This window comes from Diplotaxodon limnothrissa, linkage group LG20 (assembly GCF_057381915.1).
Source record: "Diplotaxodon limnothrissa isolate DT_005_m linkage group LG20, D_limnothrissa_male_GT1.1, whole genome shotgun sequence".
NCBI classification, from domain to species: Eukaryota; Metazoa; Chordata; class Actinopteri; order Cichliformes; family Cichlidae; genus Diplotaxodon; species Diplotaxodon limnothrissa.
In genome coordinates this window covers 35,370,860-35,397,345 of record NC_140615.1, presented here as the reverse complement: position 1 = coordinate 35,397,345, position 26,486 = coordinate 35,370,860, and the positions used below count along the sequence as shown (strand labels likewise).

At 45.7% G+C, this 26,486-nt stretch overlaps 1 protein-coding gene across 1 annotated transcript; it reads left to right on the top strand.

The window, feature by feature from the left end:
• Positions 1-1,006: 1,006 nt before the first annotated feature.
• ccdc120a (coiled-coil domain containing 120a) lies at positions 1,007-20,913 on the top strand. The gene is made up of 11 exons (XM_085344849.1): positions 1,007-1,042; positions 13,546-13,731; positions 13,885-14,002; positions 14,092-14,219; positions 14,565-14,678; positions 14,896-15,037; positions 16,743-16,799; positions 17,582-17,678; positions 17,847-18,637; positions 19,946-20,222; positions 20,808-20,913. Exons 2-11 carry the CDS (start codon positions 13,684-13,686, stop codon positions 20,911-20,913), a joined length of 1,878 nt encoding a protein of 625 aa, XP_085200975.1. The 5' UTR covers positions 1,007-1,042; positions 13,546-13,683.
• Positions 20,914-26,486: the final 5,573 nt, after the last annotated feature.

The window sequence follows — 26,486 nt, the reverse complement described above, 5'->3', positions numbered from 1 at the left end:
GTCACCATGTGTGTCATGTAGCCTTCAAATAGTTCCCGTGCTTAGCATACAGCTGGAATGAGTGCTTATGACATATAGACTTGTTTTTAAATTCTTACCTTTTAAAAATACATCTCAAACTTCTGTGCTGCCATAAGGCGCTGCTGCTAGCGTACGTTGGACTTTTATCCGGTCTTAAGTCTGACGTAATTAGCCGCCCAAACTCCGCTTCAGGTCCCAAAACGAACACTGCGGCGTCACTGAGAGTTAAAAACTGCCTAAATTTTTTCATCTTTAATAAAATTATCAGTGTGGCTGCTCTACCAGGGGTAACTGTTTAACATCCAGGCATCCATGAAAACAGAATTTATGAAGTTTAACTGAGTTTGAAGTTAGCAGGGAGTTAGCTCGCTAGTTTCCATCTAAAGAGGATATATCACGTTCTCACTGAAAAATTAAAACGTACAGCTCTGCTGTCACTTCCGACATAAATGAAGACAGAAAACTAAAAAGCAGTGACGTTTATAGGGTTAGTGAATTTAGAGTAGCTGGTATATAATGATGTCCTAGCTACACAGCTATGGTTTGCATAATATAAACACATTAGCACAGTGAAGCTGGAGGATGGATGCTAACTTTTTTCCACTTGATAAAAGTTAACGTGAGGGTTCCCGATGGTTACGGACAAATGCGATCGCATTTGTAAATGGACGCAGTTCATGACGTACGCAGTTCATACGTCATCGCTTAATCGAATTCCCGCGGAGATGTGAAACGACTTCCTTTTGTCGTTTTATTTTGACACGGCAGAGCGGAAGTGGAGGGGTGGTGACAGCAGAGAGCTTGTTGGTGGGACTCAGCTGAGAGTCAGAGAGAGCGAGTCAGAGCTCAGAGACGCTGAGAGGAGAAAAGCGGAGTTTAACTGGCAAACGGGCGGGTTGATCCGCGGGACTGAAGCTGTTTTAATTCCCTTTTCTCGGCTCCTGTTGTGGATGTGCCCGTCCTGAGGACAGCTGGAGCTGGACCACACCTGGTCTGCAAACAGGATGGTTCAGACTCGCAGGTATTTACAGCCTTTTCACCGCTGCTGGTTCGCCTCTGGCCTTACCTTCGTTACTTTCCTGGATGGACTTTCGTGCAGTTAAATAAGTTATGAAGTAAATAACTGATAAAGATGAAGGTCCCGGTATTATAAGAACTTTAACGCCAGAACAAAAGTAGGAAAATCAGAGAATAAAAAAATGGAAAAAGTTAAATGAAAATAAATGTCTGCACTTTCTTTAGAGAAGGTGCTGACTCCCTTTAAACGTCTCAGAACAGCTAATAGATCTCAATAAATTAGCAGATTAATTATTCAGTTGATGCTGAGATTTAGACAAAATATAGAATACTGATTATCTAAACCCGACATTTAATTAAAAATTGTGCAAGGAGAACATAAAAAATGTTCTTAAGGAAAAACTGTTCCTTTTCAATCTGATGACGTTTCACACAGCTGGGACAGGAGCAACAGAAGACTGGAGTAAGATTAAAAAAATCTATTTACTTTTTTTTTTTAGATAATTAGGTAACATTGGTAAAAAGAGAAGAGTGTCTATTGTGTGGTTTATATGTTCACCTAACAGGCGAAAGCTCCCCAGTTTGATCCCAGGAGGAGACACCAGTCTCTTGAGGGTCACACTGGGAAGGAAGTCTGCTGGGTATAAAACGAAACACAGAGTAAGGTGAGGTCCTTCATTAGAACATGTGTAATGAAGCTACATGAAGGAAACATTTCATAAACTTTGGGGGTTTTATTATCTACTGTTCATGACATTGTTAAAAAACTTCATTGCTGACAGAGACGAAGCTGAAAACCTTTGCTGTGATCTTCAAGCAGCATTACAGACACACACGATTCTGAAGTGGAAATCAATGCTCGTGCTCAGGAACAAGCCATAAACGATCTGAAGAAACGCCGCTGCCTTCTTTTCATTAACGATGGACGGAGGCAAAGTGAACGCTGTCGCGCTGCCCCATCAAAAACCTGCTGGAAGCAGCTCATCCGACTTGTTATCGGCACAAAGTTCAAAGCCGGCATCCACAAGGATGCAGGTATCACCACATCTGTGAGGGCAACATTGACGCTGAACAATATGTGCAGCTTTTTCAATCTTTTTTTTTTTTTAGAGAAGGTGTTGCTTTTTTCAGTAACTCAAAAACCAAACCGCATTCTGCACACGAATAAGGGAAACTGTCCGGCTGCTAAACCGGCCTGCCTGCAGTCCGGACCTGTACCAGCTGGAGGATTATGAAACAAAAAACTGCAACAAAGGAGACCTGAAGTAGAAGAATGGGAGGCATGCAGCGAGCAGTGTCAAAAGGGAGAGGTGATGAATCACAGCGGGGAACTTGTTCCGACTTTACTGGAGCTTGTTCCTGGCACCGAATTAGAAATGGGCAGATTTTTATTTGAAAGTAAAAACGTCCAAGTTTAAACGTTTCCTGTGTCACCTTTATGCAGTAAGAATTGGGCTTTAAAGAGTTTCAAATGAGTGTGTTCTCTTTATTTAGTGGACGTCTGTGGCTGTGACATGGTGTGGAACAAACCTGTGGTCCTTCTGGACTCTCCGTCAGGAGTCAGCTGTATGCAGGTGAACGTGTGGCGGATGTCTGAATTTTAAGCCGGTCCGTGACTGAGCTGTACTCAGACTGCTGGTGACTTTTAGAGGAGAGTTGATGGTTGATGTGTAGGTGGGGTGGACAGAATAGCAGGAACAGACTCGTGTGAACCCGCTGCTGCTGCGAGGACACGATCGGTGAACTCTGGGCAGCGTGATTTATATGTTCGCCGTGTTTCTCTGATTTCCTGCCTGAGTTTGGTGAGATGAATGTAAATGCAGCCGAAGCCGTGGTCACGCAGCACCGATCCGGTACTGGACCGGAGAGGGTCTGAGACGTGGTTCAGTTCCTACTGAGAGTGTTCGTGATAACAGGATTAGTGCTGCTGTGATCTCCTGGTTTAGTGTGAGGGCAGAGAGAAGACACACACGCACAGAGCATCCATCTCTCTCTGCTGAATATTTAAATCCTGTATTTGCATCTCTTTGTCTGCAGCTGCAGCCTTTCATCACCAACTCTCCCCGTGTGTGTGTGTGTGTGTGTGTGTGTGTGTGTGTGTGTGTGTGTGTGTGTGTGTGTGTTCAGTATGAAGTGCTGAGCCTCTTCTGTGCATTTGATGTGTTAATCCCTCTCATCTTTAAATGTTCGATTTGTTGTTGACTTGTTGGGCTCATGAGCTCCTCTCTGTTTACATCATGTTGCTGTTAGCGGCGAACGTCAGATCCTGATTGGCCCGACGTGTTTCTTCTGGTTCTGGTCTTGCTCTGTGGGCGAGTAAAACTCCACAGTTGTGAGTCTGAGCAGAATCTGGAGGACGAATCCTGGAGCACGTCCAGCATGCTCAGGATATCTTTGCCTTATCTGGCTTCACTTAACCTAAGATCAGCAGTCAGCAATCACATGAAGGCTGTTATCAGCTGGATGTGTCAGCTCAGGGTTTTCAGTCTAACTATCAGCATCTTGTCACAATCACAGGAACAGGTCTGCTGGCAGCGTTTCACAAACAAAGATCAAACTGAAGGATTGGAAAAATATGAATCGGCAGCATGTGAGAGGTGGTTAGTTAAGCTGTAGTTCATTTAATGCTAGAAACAGTAATCAGGTACACTGCTCCTTCATTAATACAAGGGAAGAACTGGCTTCAAGTACAGATGTGTAGCCTGTTGCTTGAATAAAGGTTATTATGGTTATTCAGCTGCAGCCTTGTTGGTTTTAAACGGTCTGAGAGCAAGTGAAGAATTTTACCTGCAAGATGAACAAATACAAGGTTTAGGTATCCTGTTTTAAGGAAATATGGCAATTATTAGGCTTATAAAACAATGAAATATACTTGGAGTCTTCTGGGTCGTGGTGGGGGAGGTGGGGGGTCACGAGTGAAGGAATAATTTGCTTCTGTGAATCTCTTTTTTTATTGGTTGTCATTCAGGAAAGACAAAAACCTTTGATCCTCTTACTCCCTGAGCATGGAAGTCTCCAGGATTTTTTTTCCAGAGGACTGATTGGCTGGTAGTTTTACGCACGTTATCTCGAGTTCTCAGCTCAGTTAGGTCTGCAGCATAATTTCCAATAATTCAACTAAAGTTTTATTTATAGAAGACCCCAACAATCAGACAACCTCTATGAGCAAGCACTTGGCAACAGTAGGAAGGAAAAACTCCCTTTCAACAGGAAGAAACCTGTGACAGAACCAGGCTCAGGGAGGGGCGGGGCCATCTGCCACGACCAGCTGAGGGAGGAAGACGGGACGAAATGACAATGATGCGCGCTGATAAGAAGTGAACCAACCATCTATTTTCTTAACCACTTGACCAGTTCACGGTTGCAGAGGTGCTGGAGTGTGTCCCAGCTGTCATTGGACGAAAGGCAGAGCACGTCCTGGACAGAGTGCCAGTCTGATGCACGGCTAAGAAGTGACCCACCTTTGTAACGTTGAAGGCGCAGGTTAAACCTGAGGTTCAGTCCTCACAGTGCAGACCTCTCGGCCCAGACGCATTGAACTGTAGAGATTCATGACTAAAAGTGCACAAAGGCAGAAACCTGTGCATTTTCTGTTTGACTTATAAAGCTTCACGTGTGCTTGGTCCTCTTTTTGTGAATTCCAATCATTTTGGAGTGTTGTGCATGTTCACGAGCATCATTCATGTTTTCACATTTAGCTGTGAATGAATGTCATGTTAGGTCAGCAGCAAAGAAGAAGCACAATATAAAGGCGAGACATTCAGGAAAAATGAGTTTTGGGTAATCTCAGATCTGATGCCACAAGCGGATGAAAAACTACCGAAGGCACAAAATAAATGGAGGCAGCAGCTGTTAAAGCGCCACGACTGAAACAAAAGAGACGACGAAGTGTGAATCTATCAAATTAAATCTGTTTAATTACAGTTATTAAATCATTTACAGAAGAAGGTAAGGGTTTAAAAGAAGAGCTGCATCGTTTTTAGTCTTCAGTGCTGAAAATTGGATGTAGCTGTAGTTCTTGTTCTGGATTTCTGAACTTTTAACACAAAAAGCCGTGTTTGTGTGTCGTCTGTGTGCACGCATCCTTCGTATATCCGACCCCTGGACTGTGACGTGGGCGAGCGGCGAGGCTCTGAAAGCGTTTGCTCCTCGCAGTGATGATGGAGGCTGTGCTGGTTCAGAGAGATCAGGGCAGGCACTCAGACTGGAAACAGATTGGCCTCAGCGGGCTGTTATCAGATCAGCTGTTCAGGCCTGCAACACCTGAGAGGGGGGAGGGGAGGTGAGAGTGACACCCCAACCCTCCCCCAAAACTCACACACAGACAACAAGGTCAAAGACCAGGCTGTGAGTGTGTGAGAGTAGAAAAACAGATGTGAAGCAAACCTCCGGTGACGAGATGCAACAAAACACCAAAGGACGCCGACGGTAAAGAGCACATGTCGCCCTCGCAGCACAAACCACCTGTCTCGGAGACTTCACCTCATCACAGCAGCGCATCGCGGCGTGAGGAGACGGACGAGCTGAAGCCGATCAATCGAGCCGCTGATGGATGAAGGGAGGAGCTGCAGGTCTGGACTCGACCCGGCAGGACTCAGGAATGTAAGAGGCGGAGGAGGGTGGAGGAGGACAGAGAGGAGGGGGAGACCATTTGACAGAGCATTTGGTGTCAGAAAACCCCGTCAGTAAGCTCTGGCTCATCTCCACACTTATTTGTTTTTCCTTGAGGGAAAAACTCCTTGATTAACGTTAAAGTCCAGATCCAGTGTTTCCCACAGATGTCGATCAGTGCTGCATCTGTGCTTTTATAAAAGTCCCCTCTGTAATGTCATGCAAATAAATACCCGAGCAGTGAAAGCCGTGTTCGAACTCCATGGTTTCGGTGAGATCGGTGTAGTTCGTGCAGCAGATGATTTCATATGTCATGAAAATTGCTCACAAGTGGATACAGGTACCAAAATTGGTGCACACACCCGTTTTTTCACAATAGCTGCCAGCTCGGGCAGGAAAATGTCACGTACAGCTGCTCTTTTTCCCTTTTCAATGATCTTAGTGTCAGATTGAACATTTTTCTTTTTTTTCTGTAGTAGTAGAGGCTGTAATTTTGTTTCTCCTCCGTCTCCTGGTGGACTCCTGGCACTCGTCCCTGCATGCCTGACTCACCAATGGCTCCAAGAAGCAGTCTGAAAATACTGAAATAACTTCAGCGTCCGTACACGGTCGACAAATGAAGCTTTACTGCAAATTAGTTCTTGTTTTATTGTCCTCCTGGGCAGCTGGGTCAGTAGATGTGTTTTACTGGTCACAACAAAAGCCAGTTTAACGTTTTATGAACATCTGGCATCATCCACCCTGACCTCCTCCCTACACTGACTCTTTGCTCTACAGGAAGCTTTCCAAAGAAACAGGACGTCAAACCATCTGCTGCAATCTTCCTTACACAGTTTCAACATCTGTGTGAAGAAGACGGTGATAATGCTATAAGCTCCGCCTCTCTGATCCTCGCCATTTCTACACAAACTTGAATTTTATCCTCCGCTGCTGGATACTGTGGCGTGAATCACACCAGTGTTACCAACCATTTCAGCTGTTCCCAGTCAGTCCTTCCCATCCCCCCCAATTTCCCCCTTTTTTTTCATCACTCATTTCCTTCTTCCTGTTTCCTGTTGGGCTCCACTTCCTGTTCTCAGGGCTGTGCTGTCGGAGGACATCTCGTTCTCCTCCAGTTGGAGGATAAAAGTGCGCAGAGGTTTCAGACTCCTTGTTGTTTTGTGATTAAGTAACACTTGTTGTTTTCTTCGTGTCTGCTTTCCTCTGTTGGGCTGGAACATTTCCAGGATGGGAAGTGACGTCGTGCTGTGGTTTTATAAGATTTTCTGTAGTATTGAATCCCTGTTAGGAGGCAAACGGACAGGAGATGATCAAATCTGAACAGATCTAAAGCTAGAAAAACTACCTTTTGCTCTGGTCTTGATTGCCTTGTTATAACAGATGCTCAAACAGGGAGGTAGATGTTGCATGAGAGAGGCTGTATGTGCACAACGCAGTCCTGTAAACACTACAGAAAGACATCTGCAGTGTGGATTCTCAGAGATCCATGAACCTATTTGTGCTTTTTACTAAATATTGTTAGGTTTGCTGTTCAGGTTCCTCGAGGAAACGTTTGCAAGCTCCGGATGTGCAGTCTGCCACTGACAGCATTTAAAATGTAAAACCTCTTTATTCTTACAAAGAGGCTTGCATGGTGTGTTTTTATCCTCTGTGGGCTTTTGAACTAAGTGACGCTGTCATCAGTCAGTGTTGCACATGTGGTTGGATTAGAAAAAACTGTTGATGAATGTTGACTAAAACCAGAGGAACAGCTGGAGACGGTTAAAGTTTACATGTAAAAATGTTACAAAAGCTCAGAGCCCGTTTCCATCGCGCTGTGACTTTGCTGCTGTCTGATGATGCAGATGTTTCTCAGTTTCACTCCTCCAACCAGCAGGAAGAGATCAAACACCTGCTCCCAGCCAATCACAAGGCAGGATACTACTTAAGCTCTCACTCTCTCTTTTTTAAAATTTGGATTTTCAAAGGTCCAGATAATTGTTACGTTCTGGTCCCGGCAAGTAAATAAACGTAACAAATAGTTTGCCCCACTCACTTCCCACCCACGCACAAACCCCAACAACGACACCTTTTTTAAGTATTTAAGCAGCCATTTATTTTCATCAGCAGTGAGCAATGCCAAAACAATAAACAAAACTCCCTATAAAACAATCCCTAGTCTTCCCTACACCAAAATAAAAAGAAGCCAAAACAAAAGACAAGTCACTTACCTAACTATCTAACGAAAAACAGGAGAAAACTTGTTCAACAAAAGAAAACGGCTTCTCACGCCTACTAGGCTGCGACAGTGAAAGTTATACAGCAAAGGAACAAAAAAGTGACCGCCACTGGTTAACTTATTTACAATTATTTACATGGCAAGGCTAGAGGTACACGTGAATACTCCAGCCTGCACTACAATGACACAACACACAACTCTGTGACCGAGTCAACGGGGTTCCAAACAGCACTCCCAGGTGACTGTCATCCGGACGTTAAGTACTGGAGGTGGTCCATCAATTATCCAGTCGGAAGGTGTGTAGAGACTCCACCCAGATACCTAGCAGCCACGCCCAGGTGTCCACCTCCTAGGAGAGAAAAAAGGGAAAATACCGCCACCATCCTCCGGTGGGAGGCACAACACCAACAAACACATCACTGGGTCATAACAGTTTCCCCCACCCAAAAAAAATCAAACATCCAACCCCACACAAAGATGTTTGATTTACGACCTAGAGAGGGCATCAGCCATAACATTCTCTAAGCTCTTATATATCGGATCTCAATGTTGAAATCCTGTAGGAGTAAGGACCAACGCATGAGGCGCTGGTTGCTGTTTTAGAAATGTTCTAGAAAAGAAACAGACTGGGTGGTCAATGCCATTTTCATCCTCCTGCACGAGCACTGCACCCGCCCCCAAAACACTGGCGTCCACCTCTGAATCCTTGGCCCCTCAGGAACCGCCCAGGGACACCAAAAGTCTCCAGATTGCGCTTTCGCTCCTCTGCCCACGTCAGTCTGAGCCCATTATCAGATGAGATGTTGTCAAAGAAAAACTTTGCTTTGTCATAGTAGCACTTTGGACCAAAATGATCCTCCCCTGAACTCAGCTGCAACCCCTCCTTTTCCCTTCCCTCAGAATTCCCATCTTTTAGATTCAGCCCCTCCTGTAACTTCTTCTCAAGCGCCTCCTTAATGAATTGCGCGTTGGAGGAATCAAAATCAAAGTCTGTGTCAAATTTAAGGGTGGGAGATGGAGCATTAGCCACCATCAGCTGGCCTCTTCTGCGGTCCCTAAGCCGTCGAGGTCCTTGTCTTTTTCTAGCAGGTGGCCTGGTTTCAGCATTTTGCTGCTGACTGTCCTGAAAAGTGAATCTACTTGGGTCTGATTGCATGGTGGCTTCAGCGACCCTTGTGGTTTGAATATTTGTTCTTCTCGTCCCCTTGGGCTGCCTCCTATTCTGCTGCTGCTGTTGCTGGGATCCACTCGCACCTCTCCTCTGCCTAAATGTCTTTACACTGACGGTTTGAACAGCCTTTGATGTGGCACGATCGAAACCACTGTTATCCGTAAGTGGTATATCGACTACTTCTGGCGACGGAAAAACTGTGCCGCCAGCTAGATCGTTTCCCAAGATGATGTCAATACCTGCAACCGGTAACTGGGGTCGCACCCCAAGCTTAACCTCACCAGACAAAAACTGAGACGAAAGCTGCACCAAGTGTAAAGGAACCCGTATTACACACATCCTAACTCCCCAGGCTAACACATCCGCCCCACAACAGGATTGAGCTGAAAACGGTAAGACCCCCTCACGAATGAGCGACTGTTTCGCACCAGTGTCTCGCAAAATACTGACAGGAGTCCGCCGATCTTCTCCTATCAAGGAAACAAAGCCGTTTGACACAAACGGCTTAAACTCCTTATCTACTTTATCATTTTCGGGTGCCATCACCTCCCCCCAAGTAGGAGAGTTTGTCTGTAGAAGGTTTATTGGGGAAGGAGATGTACCCTCCCTGGTCATTTCTTTTCTCTTCAGAGCAGGGCAAACCGCAATAAGGTGTCCCTGCTCATGGCAAAAAAAACACACGCGGTTCTCAATGGATGAGGGGATGGCACGGCGGGTGCCCCTTGGAGACCATCTGGGCGGGCTACTGGAAGACGGAAAACTGTGAGCAGGAACCGAAAACACCACTTTGTGTGTCAACACAAACTCATCAGCCCGTATAGCAGCAGCGGCGAGAGTCGTAACCTTCTGTTCGTTTAAGTAGGTTACCACAGTGTCTGGTAGTTGATTTTTAAACTCTTCTAACGTCACCAACTCACGCAGGTCTTCCAAGGTTTTTACTTCTGTAGCATGACACCACTTATCAAACAGAGTTTTCTTTTCCCTGGCAAACTCCACATAGGTCTGGTTGGCGGATTTTTTCCCATCCCTAAATCTCTGCCTGTAAGCCTCTGGCACAAGCTCGTAAGCGCGTAGGACAGCAGCCTTCACCATATCATAGTCAAAACTGTCCTCCAGAGAAAGAGCGGTGCATACCTCTTGAGCTTTCCCCACCAATCTACATTGGAGTAAAAGAGACCACACATCCTTTGGCCAGTGCAGCGCACCTGCGATACGTTCAAACACTGTGAAATACGAATCCACCTCAGTTTCCCGAAACGCCGGCACCATTTTGATGTGTTTACTCACATCAAAGCCACCACCTGGCATCGGGGCCGGTGGCTGCGGAGATGGCGACTGCGGGGATGATGACTCCGGGGAGGGTACCTGCGGGGATGATGACTCCGGAGAGGGTACCTGCGGGGATGGTGACTGCGGGGCTAACCGAGGTACAGGAGGGCTGGCAGACACAGAGGCTCCCCTCTCTACCTCCAGAGCCCTGATCCTCAAGTGCATAGCGTCCACCTCCAACTGCTGTTTCTTTAGCTCCACCTCCTTAATGCGCAGCGTTAACTGCAGCTCCTCCACAGAAGGGCTAGGCGGAAAAGGGAGATTTTTCAGTGGGGCAGAAACACCAGCAACAGCCCCCAGCTCAACCCCCCCTGCAGGACCCGGCTCACCAAACAACCCCCTGTCCGTCAACTGGACACACAGGAGCTCCCTAAGCTCTTTCTTCTTCGCAGTCAACGGCACAGTCACATCAAAGAATTCAGCAACAAGCAAGAGGTCAGCCTTTTTACACCTGTCCAACTTCTCCGCAGACGGGCTCAGAGTGAAGTCCTCCAACTTAAACTCCATCCTAACACACACACCCCCCCACACAAGAAAAAACCGCCAACCAAGAAAACAAGCCACAAAAAGAACACAAAAGAGACGAGCCCCCAATATGTTACGTTCTGGTCCCGGCAAGTAAATAAACGTAACAAATAGTTTGCCCCACTCACTTCCCACCCACGCACAAACCCCAACAACGACACCTTTTTTAAGTATTTAAGCAGCCATTTATTTTCATCAGCAGTGAGCAATGCCAAAACAATAAACAAAACTCCCTATAAAACAATCCCTAGTCTTCCCTACACCAAAATAAAAAGAAGCCAAAACAAAAGACAAGTCACTTACCTAACTATCTAACGAAAAACAGGAGAAAACTTGTTCAACAAAAGAAAACGGCTTCTCACGCCTACTAGGCTGCGACAGTGAAAGTTATACAGCAAAGGAACAAAAAAGTGACCGCCACTGGTTAACTTATTTACAATTATTTACATGGCAAGGCTAGAGGTACACGTGAATACTCCAGCCTGCACTACAATGACACAACACACAACTCTGTGACCGAGTCAACGGGGTTCCAAACAGCACTCCCAGGTGACTGTCATCCGGACGTTAAGTACTGGAGGTGGTCCATCAATTATCCAGTCGGAAGGTGTGTAGAGACTCCACCCAGATACCTAGCAGCCACGCCCAGGTGTCCACCTCCTAGGAGAGAAAAAAGGGAAAATACCGCCACCATCCTCCGGTGGGAGGCACAACACCAACAAACACATCACTGGGTCATAACATAATATTTCTCCAGACAGACACGCAGAGGTCACACGAGCTTCAAACATCTGTCGCCTGACCACGCTGTCACTGTAAATGGGCTTCGTGTGTTTTGGTCTTTCTCTGTTTTGGCTACAGACTGACAGATAAACCTTTGTGTGTGTCTTTTGTCTGAGGCATGTCAGTACTCGCCGTTCTCTCCACATTTTTCCTTTAAACCCAGTAAATCTGGAGCCAGCTCTCTCTGTCTGCAGCTCCAGCACACAAATCTGCGCGTTTAATCACGAAGCTCCACGAGAAAATACTTCATTGTTTCAGATCCATTTAAATCGTATCTCTGCTCATATTGTGCGTTTAATCCCAGTTTAGAGACCGACAAACACAGACTGAATCCCTAACCCGAGGATCTTCAAGGCTTTGCCTTTTCCAAACTATTAAAGCCTCTGAGTCATCCTTAGTGGCTGACATACTTAATTATCACCATGAACTCAAAGTATTTGTAGGTTTTCTTTGTAAAAACTCTCGCGAAAGCACCAAATGTGATTGTCTCATTCTCTAATGAATGCAACATCCTCTCCTGTTTGCTTGGTAAAAATGCAGAGACCGGCTACTTTAGGGCACGTTGAGCTTTTAAAGAATAAAACTGTATGAAGCATTTATGTAACGTGTGAACTTTGTCTTTATTTTGCAGTCAAACAGAAAATGGGTTTAAGGTTTTACCTGCACTCGGTCAGCTTTCTTTGCATGTAAAACAAATCTGCAATTAAAATGTGAATCCAAACGTTTTGTTGGTGTTTGGGTCGAATCAGGTGGGCGAGATTGATGCTTCTCTGTTGGCTGCTGAAGGCTTGGAAGCATCTACAAATAAGCCACAACATCAGATTTGTGAGAACCAGGTCAGGATATTCTCCACAGTGTCCCTGTGGGTGCAACACACTGGCACACCTACCTGCTAATTGGTGCTAATAAAGACGTTTGTATCACAGAGCAAGCAGTGTTATTTGATCCTCCATTAAAAACGCAGCACAAAAACATTGGGGAGGTCCAGTTCAGTGACTGCAGTTAGCTGAGGTGAGACCCTGCAGACACCGAGCTGCTACATCTGCTTCACCCGTATGCAGGTCGATCAGTTATTAAAAATCCCCCCTGTACAGCTGTCCACAGACACCAAACCTTTCTTCCTACCAGCCAATAAACGTGCTTTTTAATGCTGAGAAGTTGCACATTTTAATGAGAGTCTATGGTGAGCTACTGGCTTTTGCAGCCACCAACATGTGGCCAAACAACTGCAAGGTTTGATGCTGCTTGAGTGTAACAGCTCACTTAATGCACAGATGCAAACATATAGAGTCATATGGAGTATACATAAATTGGCCAAATCAAGCGTGCAGAGCTACCTGCCGTGGCGAGCGCTGTGAATAAAGGAGCAGCTGAAAGTGCACCTACATGTTTCACTATTTAAACATTTGTTTGTGCTGTAGTTTGCTAATGAGACCTCGTCCTCCAGAGTTGGTGATTTTCTTTCTTTCTTTCTTTTGGTCTTTATTGGACAGGACAGATATAGAGGAGAGTAGACAGGAAAGAGAAAGAGAGGGCAAGAGGAAATGTGTCTCAGGAAATGGTCCAGGATGGAATCAGACCCAGGCAGGGTCGCCTGCTCAGCCAGAGCCACTCCAAGTATTTCTTAGAAAGGTTTTTTTTTTCTACCTTTATTTTTTATTGGTAATTTCTTGTGTAAATGTATTTGTTAAGGTTCTAAGTTCAAGCTAACTGCACGTAGTTTTTACATTTTAAAATGTTTACTTTGATAGTATTTGTGACTTTTTGAGAGAAAATCTGTTGTTTTGAACTTTAGCTTATAATCTTTTATTGACTTCCTGATTGGTCCTCACTCTACCACCTTTTTCTTCTTGTGCTTTTGTTCTCCTAGGTCAGGAGCGCTGAAGACTGTTTGCCTCCCTCTTCAGGCCCATTTTGGAACTGCAGCTTCACCGTCAGCTAACAGCTAACCGAGCAGTGAGACGCCTAGTTAGTGAAGCAGTGCTGTGGTTTGTGTTCTGACTGTTGGATGGCCACAGGAGTGAACTACTGGAACTCTTATGAACCCAGTCGCAAGGTGAGAAAGTCCCGAAGGTTCTGATTGGCTAATTGGTCAAAACATGGCGCTGACATCACACGAGCAGCAGGGTTTGTCAGTGTCATCAGGACTGCAGGAAGTCTGTGCTAGCTTGCAGTACTAACCTTTATTTGTGATGACAACGTGTTGCAGGTGAGAGAGAGTGTGTGGGGAGGTGAACAGGAGTCGAGTAGTGAGGAAGGAGGAGGTGGAGAGGGCATATGGGACACACAAGCCATGGAGGTCAAAGGTCAACTCATCTCAGCACCTGGTGAGAATAAACGCTGACATGTGGTGATGCTACACTCTCGAGTGTGTCTGTTAGCTGTCTCTTACGTGTGTGTTGCTTGCATGTTGCAGACCCTCTCACCTGCCCAGACAGGAAGCAGAGAGAGCAAATGGTGGAGCTACAGGAGAGGAGGCGGAGTCTCCAGGCGCTGCTTAGCAGCCGATTGGCTGAGCTGAGACGCATCTGTCTGCAGGAAGCTGTAAGTGATGTCATAAAAAGAGATGACAATATGACTAAGACACTGACAGTGCATTCCCACCTAAACCAAAGTCTTCTTAGCTCTGCAGCTAACTAGTCTTCTTCACTCTCCAACTAATCCTTTTATCCCTCTCTGCAACTAGTCCTCTCCACGTGGTCTTCAGATGTTTTTATCTGGTGCTTGAACCTCTGCAGATGCTCTTTTTATGTCTCTAACTAGTCTTCTCTATCCAGTCCCCAACCTCTGATTACTTCAGCCGACTCTACCTTAGTTTATACTTTAACAGTGACTAAAGTAACTGCCAGATAGCTGTAAGTTGGGTTTTCCTGTGTTTTCCTGGGTCAGGAGCTGACGGGTGCAGTGCCCAGTGATTTCCCCCTGGAGGCAGGGGAGAAGCCCCCCTGTGTTCGTAGGAGAGGTGGGACGTCCCGCCAGGGAAACAGGAAGTGTCGAGTAGAGGTGAGGAGCTGAGGAGTGATTTGACTCTAAATAATTTCAACAGTGGTGGAGAATTTTACTGTCCCCCTCTGTGTGTGTTTCTGTGTGTGTTGTTTTGTTGTTGATGGAACAGTTTTGACCTTCATGTGTGTTTCAAGCTGAGGCAGTCTGTTTGTATATCCCTGTGCGTGCATGTGTTGGTGTGACCTTTAGGTATTTGCGTGTGTTTTTTCTTTAGGAGGAAGACGCTCAGCGTTCGAAGCCGAAGAAAAATTTATTCAGCGGAGCTCTGAGGAAACACAGCGACTCTGAGCACAACGCACACACGCAGACACACACACACCACGGGAAGAGGACTGTCCACAGAGGCTGCCACACAGGTAACACACACACACACACACTCAATACACATGCATTCCCTAGGCGCTCTCCCTACCCCTAACCATCAAAAATGAAAGCCTAATCCTAACCATAACCTAACTGTAACCCTGACACTAAAACCACATTTTGAGCCTCAAAATCCCTTCAAAGTGGTGGGCATAGCAGCATGCCAAATTTATGTCCTCACAAAGATGTCTAAACAAGTACAGACACACACACACACACACACAGTATCCGGTTTCTGCTGCCATATTCACCTGGCACACATTTATGATACAGATGGTACCTGACCCATCTCGTTCTTCTATAGGGGAGCACTGGCAAAAAACAACAAAGACTTCACAGGGCAAGTGCTGTTATGCTCTGGTGCTGTATAAATAAAATTAATACTGTCATCCTCCAGTTGAGAGGTTTTCAGGTATAGTTGCTATGTCATGTTTATAAGGCCTAATCAAAAACGTACATACATGTATCTCTAGAAACCGAAAGCCTGATTGAAGTTTGGGTACTATCCTCTTCAGAGTAGTCACCTCACTCAGTGATACACTCGGGTCACCCTGGAAACTCTGTCGGCACATCAACAACAACATCAACACGTCCTGCATCTCGTGACAGCAGGCCATGAACTTGAATTTGGTTTGCATCAAATAACCTCCCGCAGATGTCTCAGGACATTATGAAGCAAATAGTATTAATTTATGCAGCACTTTTCACAGATAGGAGGCACAAACTACTTTGTACTTTACTGATCTCTTTAGAAAGTTATTAGACCTCTTAAACTAGTTCCTAGACCTGTGCAGTGTGTACTCCGATCTCTGCAGGTAGTGTTATTACCGCTCTAACTCGTCCCGCTACCTCAGAAGTCCTCATACATCAGAAAGCGAGTCCCCAGAACCCTGCAACGAGTCTTCACACTCTGCAACTTATGCATCCATTTTCTAAATAATGCGAGGACTGGTATGTATCCAGTTTGCCAGGCTCTGGTCAGATCGCCTGGTTCACCAACCTCCAAAACTGGTCCTCAGATTTCTGCAACGAGTTCAAGAGGTTTAAAAAAATGTTGCTAAAAATCCCAAGTCAACGTAAATGTTTCTGACTGACTTTTAAAAGTCTACAGAATACTCCTGCCAGGGATTCAGAAACTGCACTTCACAGGTTTCTGACATTACCTTCGCATCTCACTCATGCCCAAACACACTAATTCCTTCCTAGGTGAGGAGAACTTTCACATCATGGACATGGAAGGCCTTTCTTATCTGCGCAGGTTTGTTCACATGCGAGTGGTCAGAGGCTGGGACTGGTCAACGTGAGGAGAGAAGGGGGATACAGTTTTTGCTTTTTGTAATCTCATCATTACTATCACATCTCACATGTTTTCATTTGAGTCCATTACGTAACGTTCGCGCAGTGAGTAAAACCCTGCAATCAGCTCTAGTCAAAGATATGAGTCTGTTTGCATCACACTCACTGACCTCACAACTAAATTAATCAGTTTCCTGAAAGCCGTCCTCTTTGGAGGGTCTTCAAAGGACTAAAGACGCAGAAGGCGCAGTCAGTGCGATAGATGTGACATAGATACACATGCATACATATGGAGACACTCACAGCTGGCAGTAGATGAGAAGCCATTGTTTCAGGAAGATGAGGAAACCAGCGTCTTCCTGCTTTTATTCTTACTCTGTTTCTGTGTGTGTGTGTTTCCAGACGACACAGTGAGGTCAGAGAGCAGCTCGACATCAGACTCAACAGGACACGACAATGGTAATGAACACACACGCGCGCGCACACCCTTCTATCTGTACGAGGACCATCACTTAATGTTTTTCCAACACTCCTGAGCCTGAACATAAACCCGATTCTGATGTAATCCTGAAACAGAAGGTCTGTGCTGTGGACCTGCTCTCACTCTGAAGCTCTCAGTGGTCCTCGCAAAGATGGATGTACAAGCAAACACACTGTAAAACTGGTAGTGTAGCTGCAGCGCCCTCAGCTGGCTGACAGGAGGAATAACAGTAAAAGTTGAATGCAGTTCTGGTCTCGTTTTGGAGAACTGCACGGCTGCTGGCAGTGAATAGGCGAACAGACTGATTCGGCATAGGATGTTTTGATTATTTAGCGTTTTTTTTTATTTTTAACACATGTTTTTATTCTCTCTCTATATTTTTATCATAAGACATTTTGTATACTAGACATCAGGCAAACACTAGACAGTTAATCAGTTAATTATTTTATCTATTTCATAATGTGCAGGTTTATCGATCTTTTTAAAGGGCGTGTTTATGAATGTGATGTTTTCCCTGCTACACTGTTCCGAAATTAAATGTCCTTAAATTATAAGACCTGCTTGTCTTACAAACATCGTGATATCTGACATAATCTTCATTGTGTACGGTTACCATGGTTACAGCTGTCTTTATCCTGACTTACAATATCATAAGGAAAATATAAGTGATTGACAGCTTTTATAAGTTGAACTGAGGTATAGATTTCAATTAAAGTTAATATTTCTAGCACAAGTAAATTTCTGTCTATGTATCTGGCAGATGACGGTGTGTCTCAGTGTCGCCCCCTGCTGGTTTCTTCTGGGTCTCCGGTGGAGGTTTTCTATCAGAACAGAACCAGGAGGAACTCCGTGCACAGGTACAGCTCAGAGCACGTCCACATTTGTGTCACGGTCTGTGATCTCATGATCGGAGCTCACAGATTTCTTGAGGTTTCATGTTCGGCGTCACCTCATCATGTTTGGTTTTGGAAGCACGAACAGCCCCTCCCCTCTGTATACTGAAAATATTTCCTTTTGTCTTTCAGAACTGAGCATCTGGACAGCCAGAAGCCCCTCCCACTGCCTCCCTCACAACCTCCTCCCCCTCCCCCTCGCTCTCAGGACTCCTCTTCCTCTGGCCCGTCTGACCCTGGAGCAGGAGGGGAGGTAGGACTCAAGGCTAATGCAGCTCGCCGTAGTAACAGCTCTGATGGCCTCCTGGACCGCATCACCCCTCCTGAGGATGATGTTGGGGTGCAGCAGGGGGGATTGTGGGTAAACGGACTGCCGGGGTCCAGAGGAACAAGCACAGCCGGCGCGTATTGGAACTCGGAGACGCTGACAGACGGACGGTCGAGGGCAAATAATGGAGTCAGCGATGGGAGAGGAAAAGGGGGAGGTGCAGGGCGAGGAAGGGGAGGAGGAAGGGGAGACAGAGGAGGAAGAGGAGCGGGGTACAGCGATGTCCTGCTGGACTATGTTTGGGGAAAACAGCAGCAGCTGCAGAGACAGCATTCTCAGCCCCACAGACAGCCAATCACATCGCAGCAGCAGGTAGTCTACAATGGCTACTCCCAGCAGCCATCAGGAGCCCCGCCCACCTACCGCGGCCCCCAAGGTGACCAGCGGCGGGTCACGGTAACCCGAACCAAATCGTGCGGTCCGTTCCTCCCGGTGCAGCAGAGCCAGACTGATACCCACAATCCCCCTCTGGTCGCCATTCAGCCCGACCCCCACCCCCACCTGCTGCCGCCCCGACCCCCTCAGCTGCCCCCCAACCAGGACTCCCAACTGGAGGAGGCCACCAGGAGCCTCCACAAGGCCCTCGCCCTGGAAGGTGAGTATTGTTACCCTTTAGCTGCTCTGCACTTCCTGTACGGAGGCTTTGGGCTCATTAGCTTACAGCTCAGCCTCTCTTACCTCCTGATGTTTGCTGATCTGTGAAGCTGTGAAGCTCAAACGTGTTGAATGTTTCATGGGATGGAGATAAAACTGGGTCAGTGCAGCAGAAACTGTCTACTGGTGTACTGCAGTGAGGAGGTGATGCCACCTGGTGGAAGTCAGACAGAATAACACAAATATGTTTGCTTCATCCATTCATTGCTTACCCACGCTTGCATCTCTGGGCAATCATCTAAGCAGAGAAGCTAAGACTTCTCTAGACCTCACGTGATTCTGCAGCATGTCCTGGGTTTGCCCCAGGGTCTCCTCCTGGTAAGACTCACCTAGGAGGTGTCCAGAAGGCATCCTATTCATCCTGAGCCACCGAGCAGGGGCTCTACTCTGGCTCTCAATCCCTCTGTCCGTCTCACGATCCACTCTCCCTTCACTTATTTAAATCCCAAGATATTTAAACTCTTCCACTTGGGGCAGCAACTCATCCTGGACTCCATAGTCCCGGAGTTGGAGGTGCTAATTCTATTCCCACTCTTTCCCACTTGGCCGGAGACTGCCTCAGTGTAAACTGGAGGTCACCGCCTGTTGTTTGTTTCATCACTCAATTTGTCTACACTGCATCAAGTCAACTTTATTGTCTGTTATCAAGTCTCAGGCGCACTACCATAGAGTTTAAATAGAAGGGTAAACGGCGCTCACTCCTTCTGTGACCTCATTTCTAGTTTCACTTCTTGTTTAATGCAACCCGATGTTCATTTATTGAGTTAGTAGATAAAACGGGGTTTGTGTATTCAGACAGATAAGTTGTTACCACACGAGCGTGTGGTGACACATAATGACACAGGTGGTTTAAAAACACCCGGATTGTAACCATCAAAAGAATCAGAGTGAAACCTCAACCCGTTCATGAAGCTTAGCTAACCAGTGAGTGATCGGTTAGCTAAGTGACTTCCTCTATTTATTTTTTTTTAAATGTGTAATCTAAGGTTCAGTACACGTAACAGTGCAACAGACCACTGTGGTTTGATGTGGGTGTCATTAACAACTGTGGTTATACTGAGAGTCTTTAAACCATATCTTCTACCTAGACACAGCTAAAGTCTGCAGGGGATTCAGAGGTTGGACTGAACCTGCTGAGATGGCTGACGATTAAAGACAGTCAGCTCAGTGAAACTTGCTCTGAGTGTGGTGATGGGAGAAGTTTCCATGGAGCAGAAACTGTGATGAGCTGTTGATGTGTGATTGACAGGTCTGAGGGACTGGTACCTAAGGAACACCTTAGGCTCCTCCCACCAGAACCAGGCCAATGGAAAGGTGACCGCAGGGACCAACGGCAGTAAGATGAATGGAGGGGTCAAAGGTCAGGCGGGAGGAGGCGGGGCTCTGCAGCGGAGACGGACGACACACGGTGTCATTCAGCAGTCGGCCTATCAGACGGAGACGAATCATCATCATCACGCTGCGCCGCATCACAAACACACGCTGCCGCATTCAGCCACGTTCCACGGACACCCGCTGCACGGCAGGTATGGGTCAGATGACCACGCCCCCCTTTATACTCAGATGTTTGTTACATAGTTTAAGACGCAAATGTGTCCGGACTAAAAGTAGATTAAAATCATAAAAACCTGCTAAAATCTACTGGATCCTTTTTTCGAAGCACGGGTTTTCTTCACTTCTAGTCTTTGCTTTGAAAGCCGGAGCGTCCGACTCGTCTTTGATCACAGCAGGTTCTTTATTCCAGACACGGCAGCAAAAACTTGCTTAGATCTTCCAACATGACTATCCTCAAGCTCGATGATGGTAATCAGTGTAAATTAGTCAAAACGTATTCAGCAGAGAGCGCTTCTCCTCAGCTTTGAGCCTTGAAGCCTCCTCGTTACAGATCCGCTCCAACCTGCTGGTCACCGCGGTCGGTCCGAACCCTGAAGAACTCTTATCCTCTGTTCAGCAGTAATGTTTGTTTTGAAGCTGCAAGAGTGATATTTAAAATGAGAACAAATGTTAAAGTACCTAAAAGGTCAAACAAAAGCAGCGCAATGAGTTTGAGGCGACTTTTAGGAAGACTTTCCTGCTGTGTGGGTAAATATCCATTTCTGTCCTTCCTACAGGTCTGTGGATGGCTCGCTCTACCACGACTCGTTTCCTGCTCAGAAACAGGAAGTCCCTCTCAGAGATCCGCCGATGGACCAACCGTCTCCTGGGACTCTGGTCTGACTCAGCAACCAATCACGATGCTGAGAGGCAGGCAAAGGGACTAATTCCAGGCTGGCTTCCTGGGATGAGCAGTATGAAGGAATGCGTGTCCAGGTGTCTGAATCAAACACACCTTGGTACTGATGAATGGAAGTTCCTGATCGTACAGGATGGAAAACCCCGCCCGCCTCGTCCTCGTCTGCCCTCAGGGTCGAGCTTCTGTTTGTAAAAATGAACCAAACCCCAGACCAGGTCCAAGGAGGGAGGAGGTCCAACCCTCCTCCCTCCTTGGACCTGCTCCTTGCTGCTCGGGTCACTGCTGCTCTGCTCGGTGAACTTCTTCTATCAGGGATGGACTTTAAGTCAACAGCTGCTTTTCCACCAAACTCTCCAGAAACATCAGTTCTATTAGGAACTAATGACAGGAAAAAGTTCCTGCAGCAATCTGTGTTGCAAAGAAGAAGATTGAGCGATTTCCTCTGACAGTTGTCCCCTGCAGGCATTAAAGTCTGGATTCAGAAAGTAATCTGTCTCGTTCTGCTTCGCCCTGATTACTGCCACCAAAAGTGTCATCTGCTGTGGAAGATGCTACATTTCTGGACTAATTAGAGATGTTCACATGCACGACCTGCCCTGAGATTTCTCAAACTATCCTAACGGCTACTTCACTCTGAGGGATTTTAGTTTCTAACATGTAAGCGACGTAAATGGTCGTGGCCAAATCTTTGGTTCTCTTCGCTCAATGGAGTCGCAGTTCTCAGAGAAACGAACTCAGCCCGATGATCATTGGCCAAAAGCAGCCGTAACTGTTCAGAAAGGAAGGTCCGGGTTCCTACGGTGGCATCAGACTGATGCTGAAACACCAGCCACATGCTGTACGCGTCTTTTCCAAATACATTTTAAGATTTATTGTTAAAAGCTGCAGATGGACGAGCCGAAGACGATTCTCTGCTTTTGTGGAAGTCGTTATTTCTCAGGCGTTCAGATTGAAGATGGAGATACGGCGTCTCTCACAGGTTCCTGTTTCTGGGATAGCTAGAACAAAGACTTCTGGAGTCCTTTCAGAGATGCAGCCATTTTCTGAAAGGTTTTAGATTAAAGCAGAAACTGAACAAGGTGTCCGTGGCTCTGTTCCTACACCCTTCAGACTGTGCTTAGACAATCAGACTCTCAAAACACCAACGAGGAGGACGTACCTCCTCTGAAGACAGATGACATCACCAGCTACCTGCAGCCAACCAGCAAAGCGCAAAAAGAACTTTTTGGTGACTTGATCAGGTGACCTGTCGATCCCTCAGGTGAGTCCAGGCAGGGAGCGTCGCGGTGAGGTTCTCCAGCGTTCTCCCGGTTTGGACTCAACATCTCTGCACTAAAACTCGAGCACCGAGTTTACTGACACCAGCTGAACTGTCGCTGCTGCTGTTTGTGGCTTTAAGCAGCTGCAAAGCCCTCGAGTAGAAACCAAACGTGAACAGAATAAATCCTCTGAAGTAAACGGAGCTTCCCACCTCACTGCTGCAGAGGGACTCACAGAAGCTGACGTACTCACGAGCCTTTCCTCCGAAAAGGGAAATATTTTCTGTACGCGTTAATTTATCTGACAACTTTAGATACTTGGAAACGAGGATGCTTGCAAACGGGACACTTTAAAAGCCGATACAAACTGCTGAAAGGTTCATTTGGTTTCTGAAAACTCGACTTTTTAACCGAGTCGAAGGATTTGAAATGTGAATATCTGACACTTTTCATTTTAGTAATTCACTTCTAATCATTTTAAGGTTTGGATAGTTTGTTGGTTTCCACTGCAGGAACACCGGAGAGGTTTTATGGTAAAGTTTTTACATTTAGCAGCACTTTGCAGTGAGAAATTACAAACGCAGAAAGTTTATTTTTATTTTAACCCCTGGCAGCTGTTTCTTATCAAAGAGCCATTTTCACACATGCAACTCACACAGCTTTACTATGACTTCAGCCCATGTCCAGCTCAGTCAGATCACAAATAAACCAGTATTTAATTCCCGAGTGCAAAGTCGACGCTTTAGCCGATGCATGAATTCTGGTGCATCGTGGCCTCCGAGCTGCCCATTCCAGGCAGTTTAACCCCAGAGAGTAATTTACAAATGTGACAAAGGAAACTTAAACTCTTGTAGTCTGAACCTAGAATTTGAACGACTAGCACATATTTTGTCAGAACCACACCTGGAAGACTCCTTTCAGGGCAAAACAAAGGCACATGGTCGGTAAACGCCTCCTTTAGGGAATGTGCTTGAGATGGCCCACAATGAGTGGGGCTCTATGGCGCTCTTCCACAGGTCACTGATTCGGTTTAGAGGATCCTTTTTAGAAATGTTAAAGGTGAAGTCTTCAGTTTATCATTAGACATCAGTAGAACACCAAGACATCACAAGAATCCCCTCAAAATGTTCAACTACTGTTCCTATAAAAAGCAAAAGACACTAATTAAGTTTGGCTGCCATCCCCTTTGGTGAAGGCTTCTCTCATTTGTTTCCAATACTCTTTTCTATGGAGCTGAAACTTTGGATTGTGGTAAAATATCTTTTTTTAGTTATTAGGTGTTCGGCAGCCTCCTGAGATGAGTCGCCTTCATGCACCACAAACAGCTGCTTCTAGATTTTCATAAGGTCTTAACAGACCAGTTGGCACACATTAGCAGAGTGACAGCTGAGAAAGTTGTTTGCATTTGTGAAAATTACAGAAGAAGAGTTAATAAATATTTAAGCGATTTGGCTCCGGTGACTCCCATTCATTGAGGGTTTTGCATTAACAGGAAGTGTAAAGGCTCTTTGTTGAATGAGGCACCAATTCAAGGAAAATACCCCACAGCTACCCGTAGTTCCTGCACTGGAAACCCCTCCCCAGTTTTTGTTGTTCATGTTTTTTTAAACAGTGAATCCAGATTATGATCAGCAGATGAATCCATAATGAAACAGTCATCAGCTGCGACACAGTTTATTCTCGCAGAAAGACGAAAATAGTCACATCTAAGGGAACCAGGAGTTGTTTGATCAGACACTCGATTGATTAAGAGGGATCGCTTTGGAGGTTTCTGTATTTGTGGTTTAAATGAGATCCAGATGTGGAGAAACAGCATCAGCAGCTGGAAAGCTGCAAGAACCACTCAGACCTTCTGCCCCATTCGGAGCCCTCAGTGAAGCCATTGTCCTGCTGAGCTGACCGGGACTCCAAGTCCAGGACGACTGAAGCAATAAGAGGAGCTGTTCCAAGTTTCCCTTTGCAAATTTTATCGCTCTTTCAGGAAAAAAAAAAGCATTTGCAGCGACAATCAGGAAATGTCACAGTCGTCACAGTAGTGACTGTTTAATCGATGAATTAGAATTTATTCTGTTTTTTTCTTTTGTTTTTTTGGTACTCTGCTCCAGAAAAAAGATTTTATAAAAATGCCCGTGAATGAAATGCAGCTTTTTCAGCGCTGTGAAGTCAGTGTTATTAATCCATAAGTTATTGATCAGGATCTGTGTCCACACGTTCCTACTGTCTGTATTTATTGATCGTCTTTCAGCGTGCGGTTGTCTTCATAAGCTGCAGCTTTGCCTGACCCAGTCCCAGCTTTGTATTTTTAAATTCAGCTTCACTGAAACCGGCCTGACCTCCAGCTTCCCCCACAATGAAGCCGCGGTCACATGACCCAATATGACGACAAACTCAGACCAAGTCGGTAGATCAGACTGAGACTTGAGAGGTTACGATACATCAAAGAAAGTTTCTCAGGTCACAGATTCACTTTAGAAGAAGATTTTAAGACATTTTAAAGGTGAAAACATCAGATTTGTGTTCTATCACAAAAGCAAAAATCATATCTGATTTAAGTTTGGCTGTCGTCCCAGTTAATGTAGGCTTCTCCCATTTAGCACTATCCTGTTTCCAGCGCTCTTCTGTTGATTTCAGTGTGGATCTCAAACTTGCTCAGAGAGCAAACGTCAACTTTAATTTTGAGGATCGAGAGAGCTGGATCTCCAGTTTTCACACATGACCTGTAGCCCAGAACTGTTCCAGGACTTACCCAAATACATAAAGTGGTCTTTAATCTGCTCCAGCTCTTGGATGTCTGGTGTCATGTAGGAGAGCCATCTTTGAGACAGTCCAGAGTGATTTGGTGCCTTATGAAGCTGAAGCTTCAGGCTATTTTCTAATACTGTTGAATCAGACATGAATGAGTATTTAACCTGCCAGCTGCTTAGGAAAAGTCATCGATAATGGGTTGTGGGTATGGCTGAATAGACCAACTAACAGTAGGGTGCATTCAGCACGAGAATAAATATTTCCAGCAGTGTAAGAATAGTCCAAATAGTGTCTTTACTGGAAGAGCCCACAGTGTTAGGAGGATGAGCTACGCCTGGTTTTCTTTAAAAACTAACAGGCCTGCCCATATTCTCTCCAGTCTCCAAGGATCATATTTTATCAAGCGTTGTTGAGGGAGAACATTCAATGGAAACCAAATGAATTTAAGGAATTCAGCAGCAGGTGATTCGGAAGAGACTGGGAATGTTGTATTGACCTGGGAGTGGGTAATGGCCAAATCCAAATCAGGGCCATTTGTTTGCATTTTTTAGGCACGTTTGCAAAACGTTTCAGTCATATTTTGCGTAAGCATCGCCGACCTCCAGAGATCCAGGCAGGGTGTTGGATAGTTTTATTTTTCTGTCTGGAAGTCTGGTCATGTGACCCTCCGGCTTCAGAAAATCTCAGCATGCCCCTCTCCTCACTCCACGCTCACACCAAAGCAGAAACATGTGAAGATACGATGTAAATACAGCACGCGTGTTCACGACTGTTCGAGCTGCCGTACTGCTCTACCTGTACATAATACTGCAGCGCCACTAAACATACTGCAGTACCAGGATATAATGGTGTGGTACCAGTCTGAATATTTGTCACATTCTGTACTCTCCAGTACCAGTATTAGCTTGAGTGCAGTGCTGTACTCCTGCTGTAGTACTGGTAATGTGCAGTGCTAGTATTCAGGGACCAGGACTGCAGACGTGCTGATGTCCAGGTTCAGTGGAGCCTCTCTCAACCAAACCCTGTACAGTATTTTGATGATTTAACATTTCTTTCTTTCTGTGTCTCAGTATGAGAGAAAATTTCCTCCAGCTGAGTTAAGTACTTGGATTTTTAGGTTAAAGCTCTGTTTCCTGTACTGCTGAAGTTGTACTAGTCTCCAGTACAGCTCTTTGCTCTGGGGCCTCCTGCTGCCATTCTGTGTCCCAGTTCAGGTCCAGGACCAGCTGTAGTACCACTGTGTGGACTGTGGCTCTGCTACGATGCATTCAGGTGCACTGTGTACAGTCTGTTTTTTTCTGCTGTACAGTAACTCTGTTTAAAAAAAGGTTTTCTATTGGTCGTTTGTACTTTTTCCACTCTGAACTCTTTCTGATGTTTCATGATGGAAATGAAGCTTGGTGTAAATAAAGCCTGAGGCTGTCAGCAGGTGCTTTTTAAATAAAGATTTCTCTTCCTTTAGATCTGCAGTGTTTTATTGTTGGATTTTTTTTTTCCAGCGCAGTCACACAGGGGAGTAAGTGTTAGATCCTCTTGTTTCCTGGCTGTTTTTA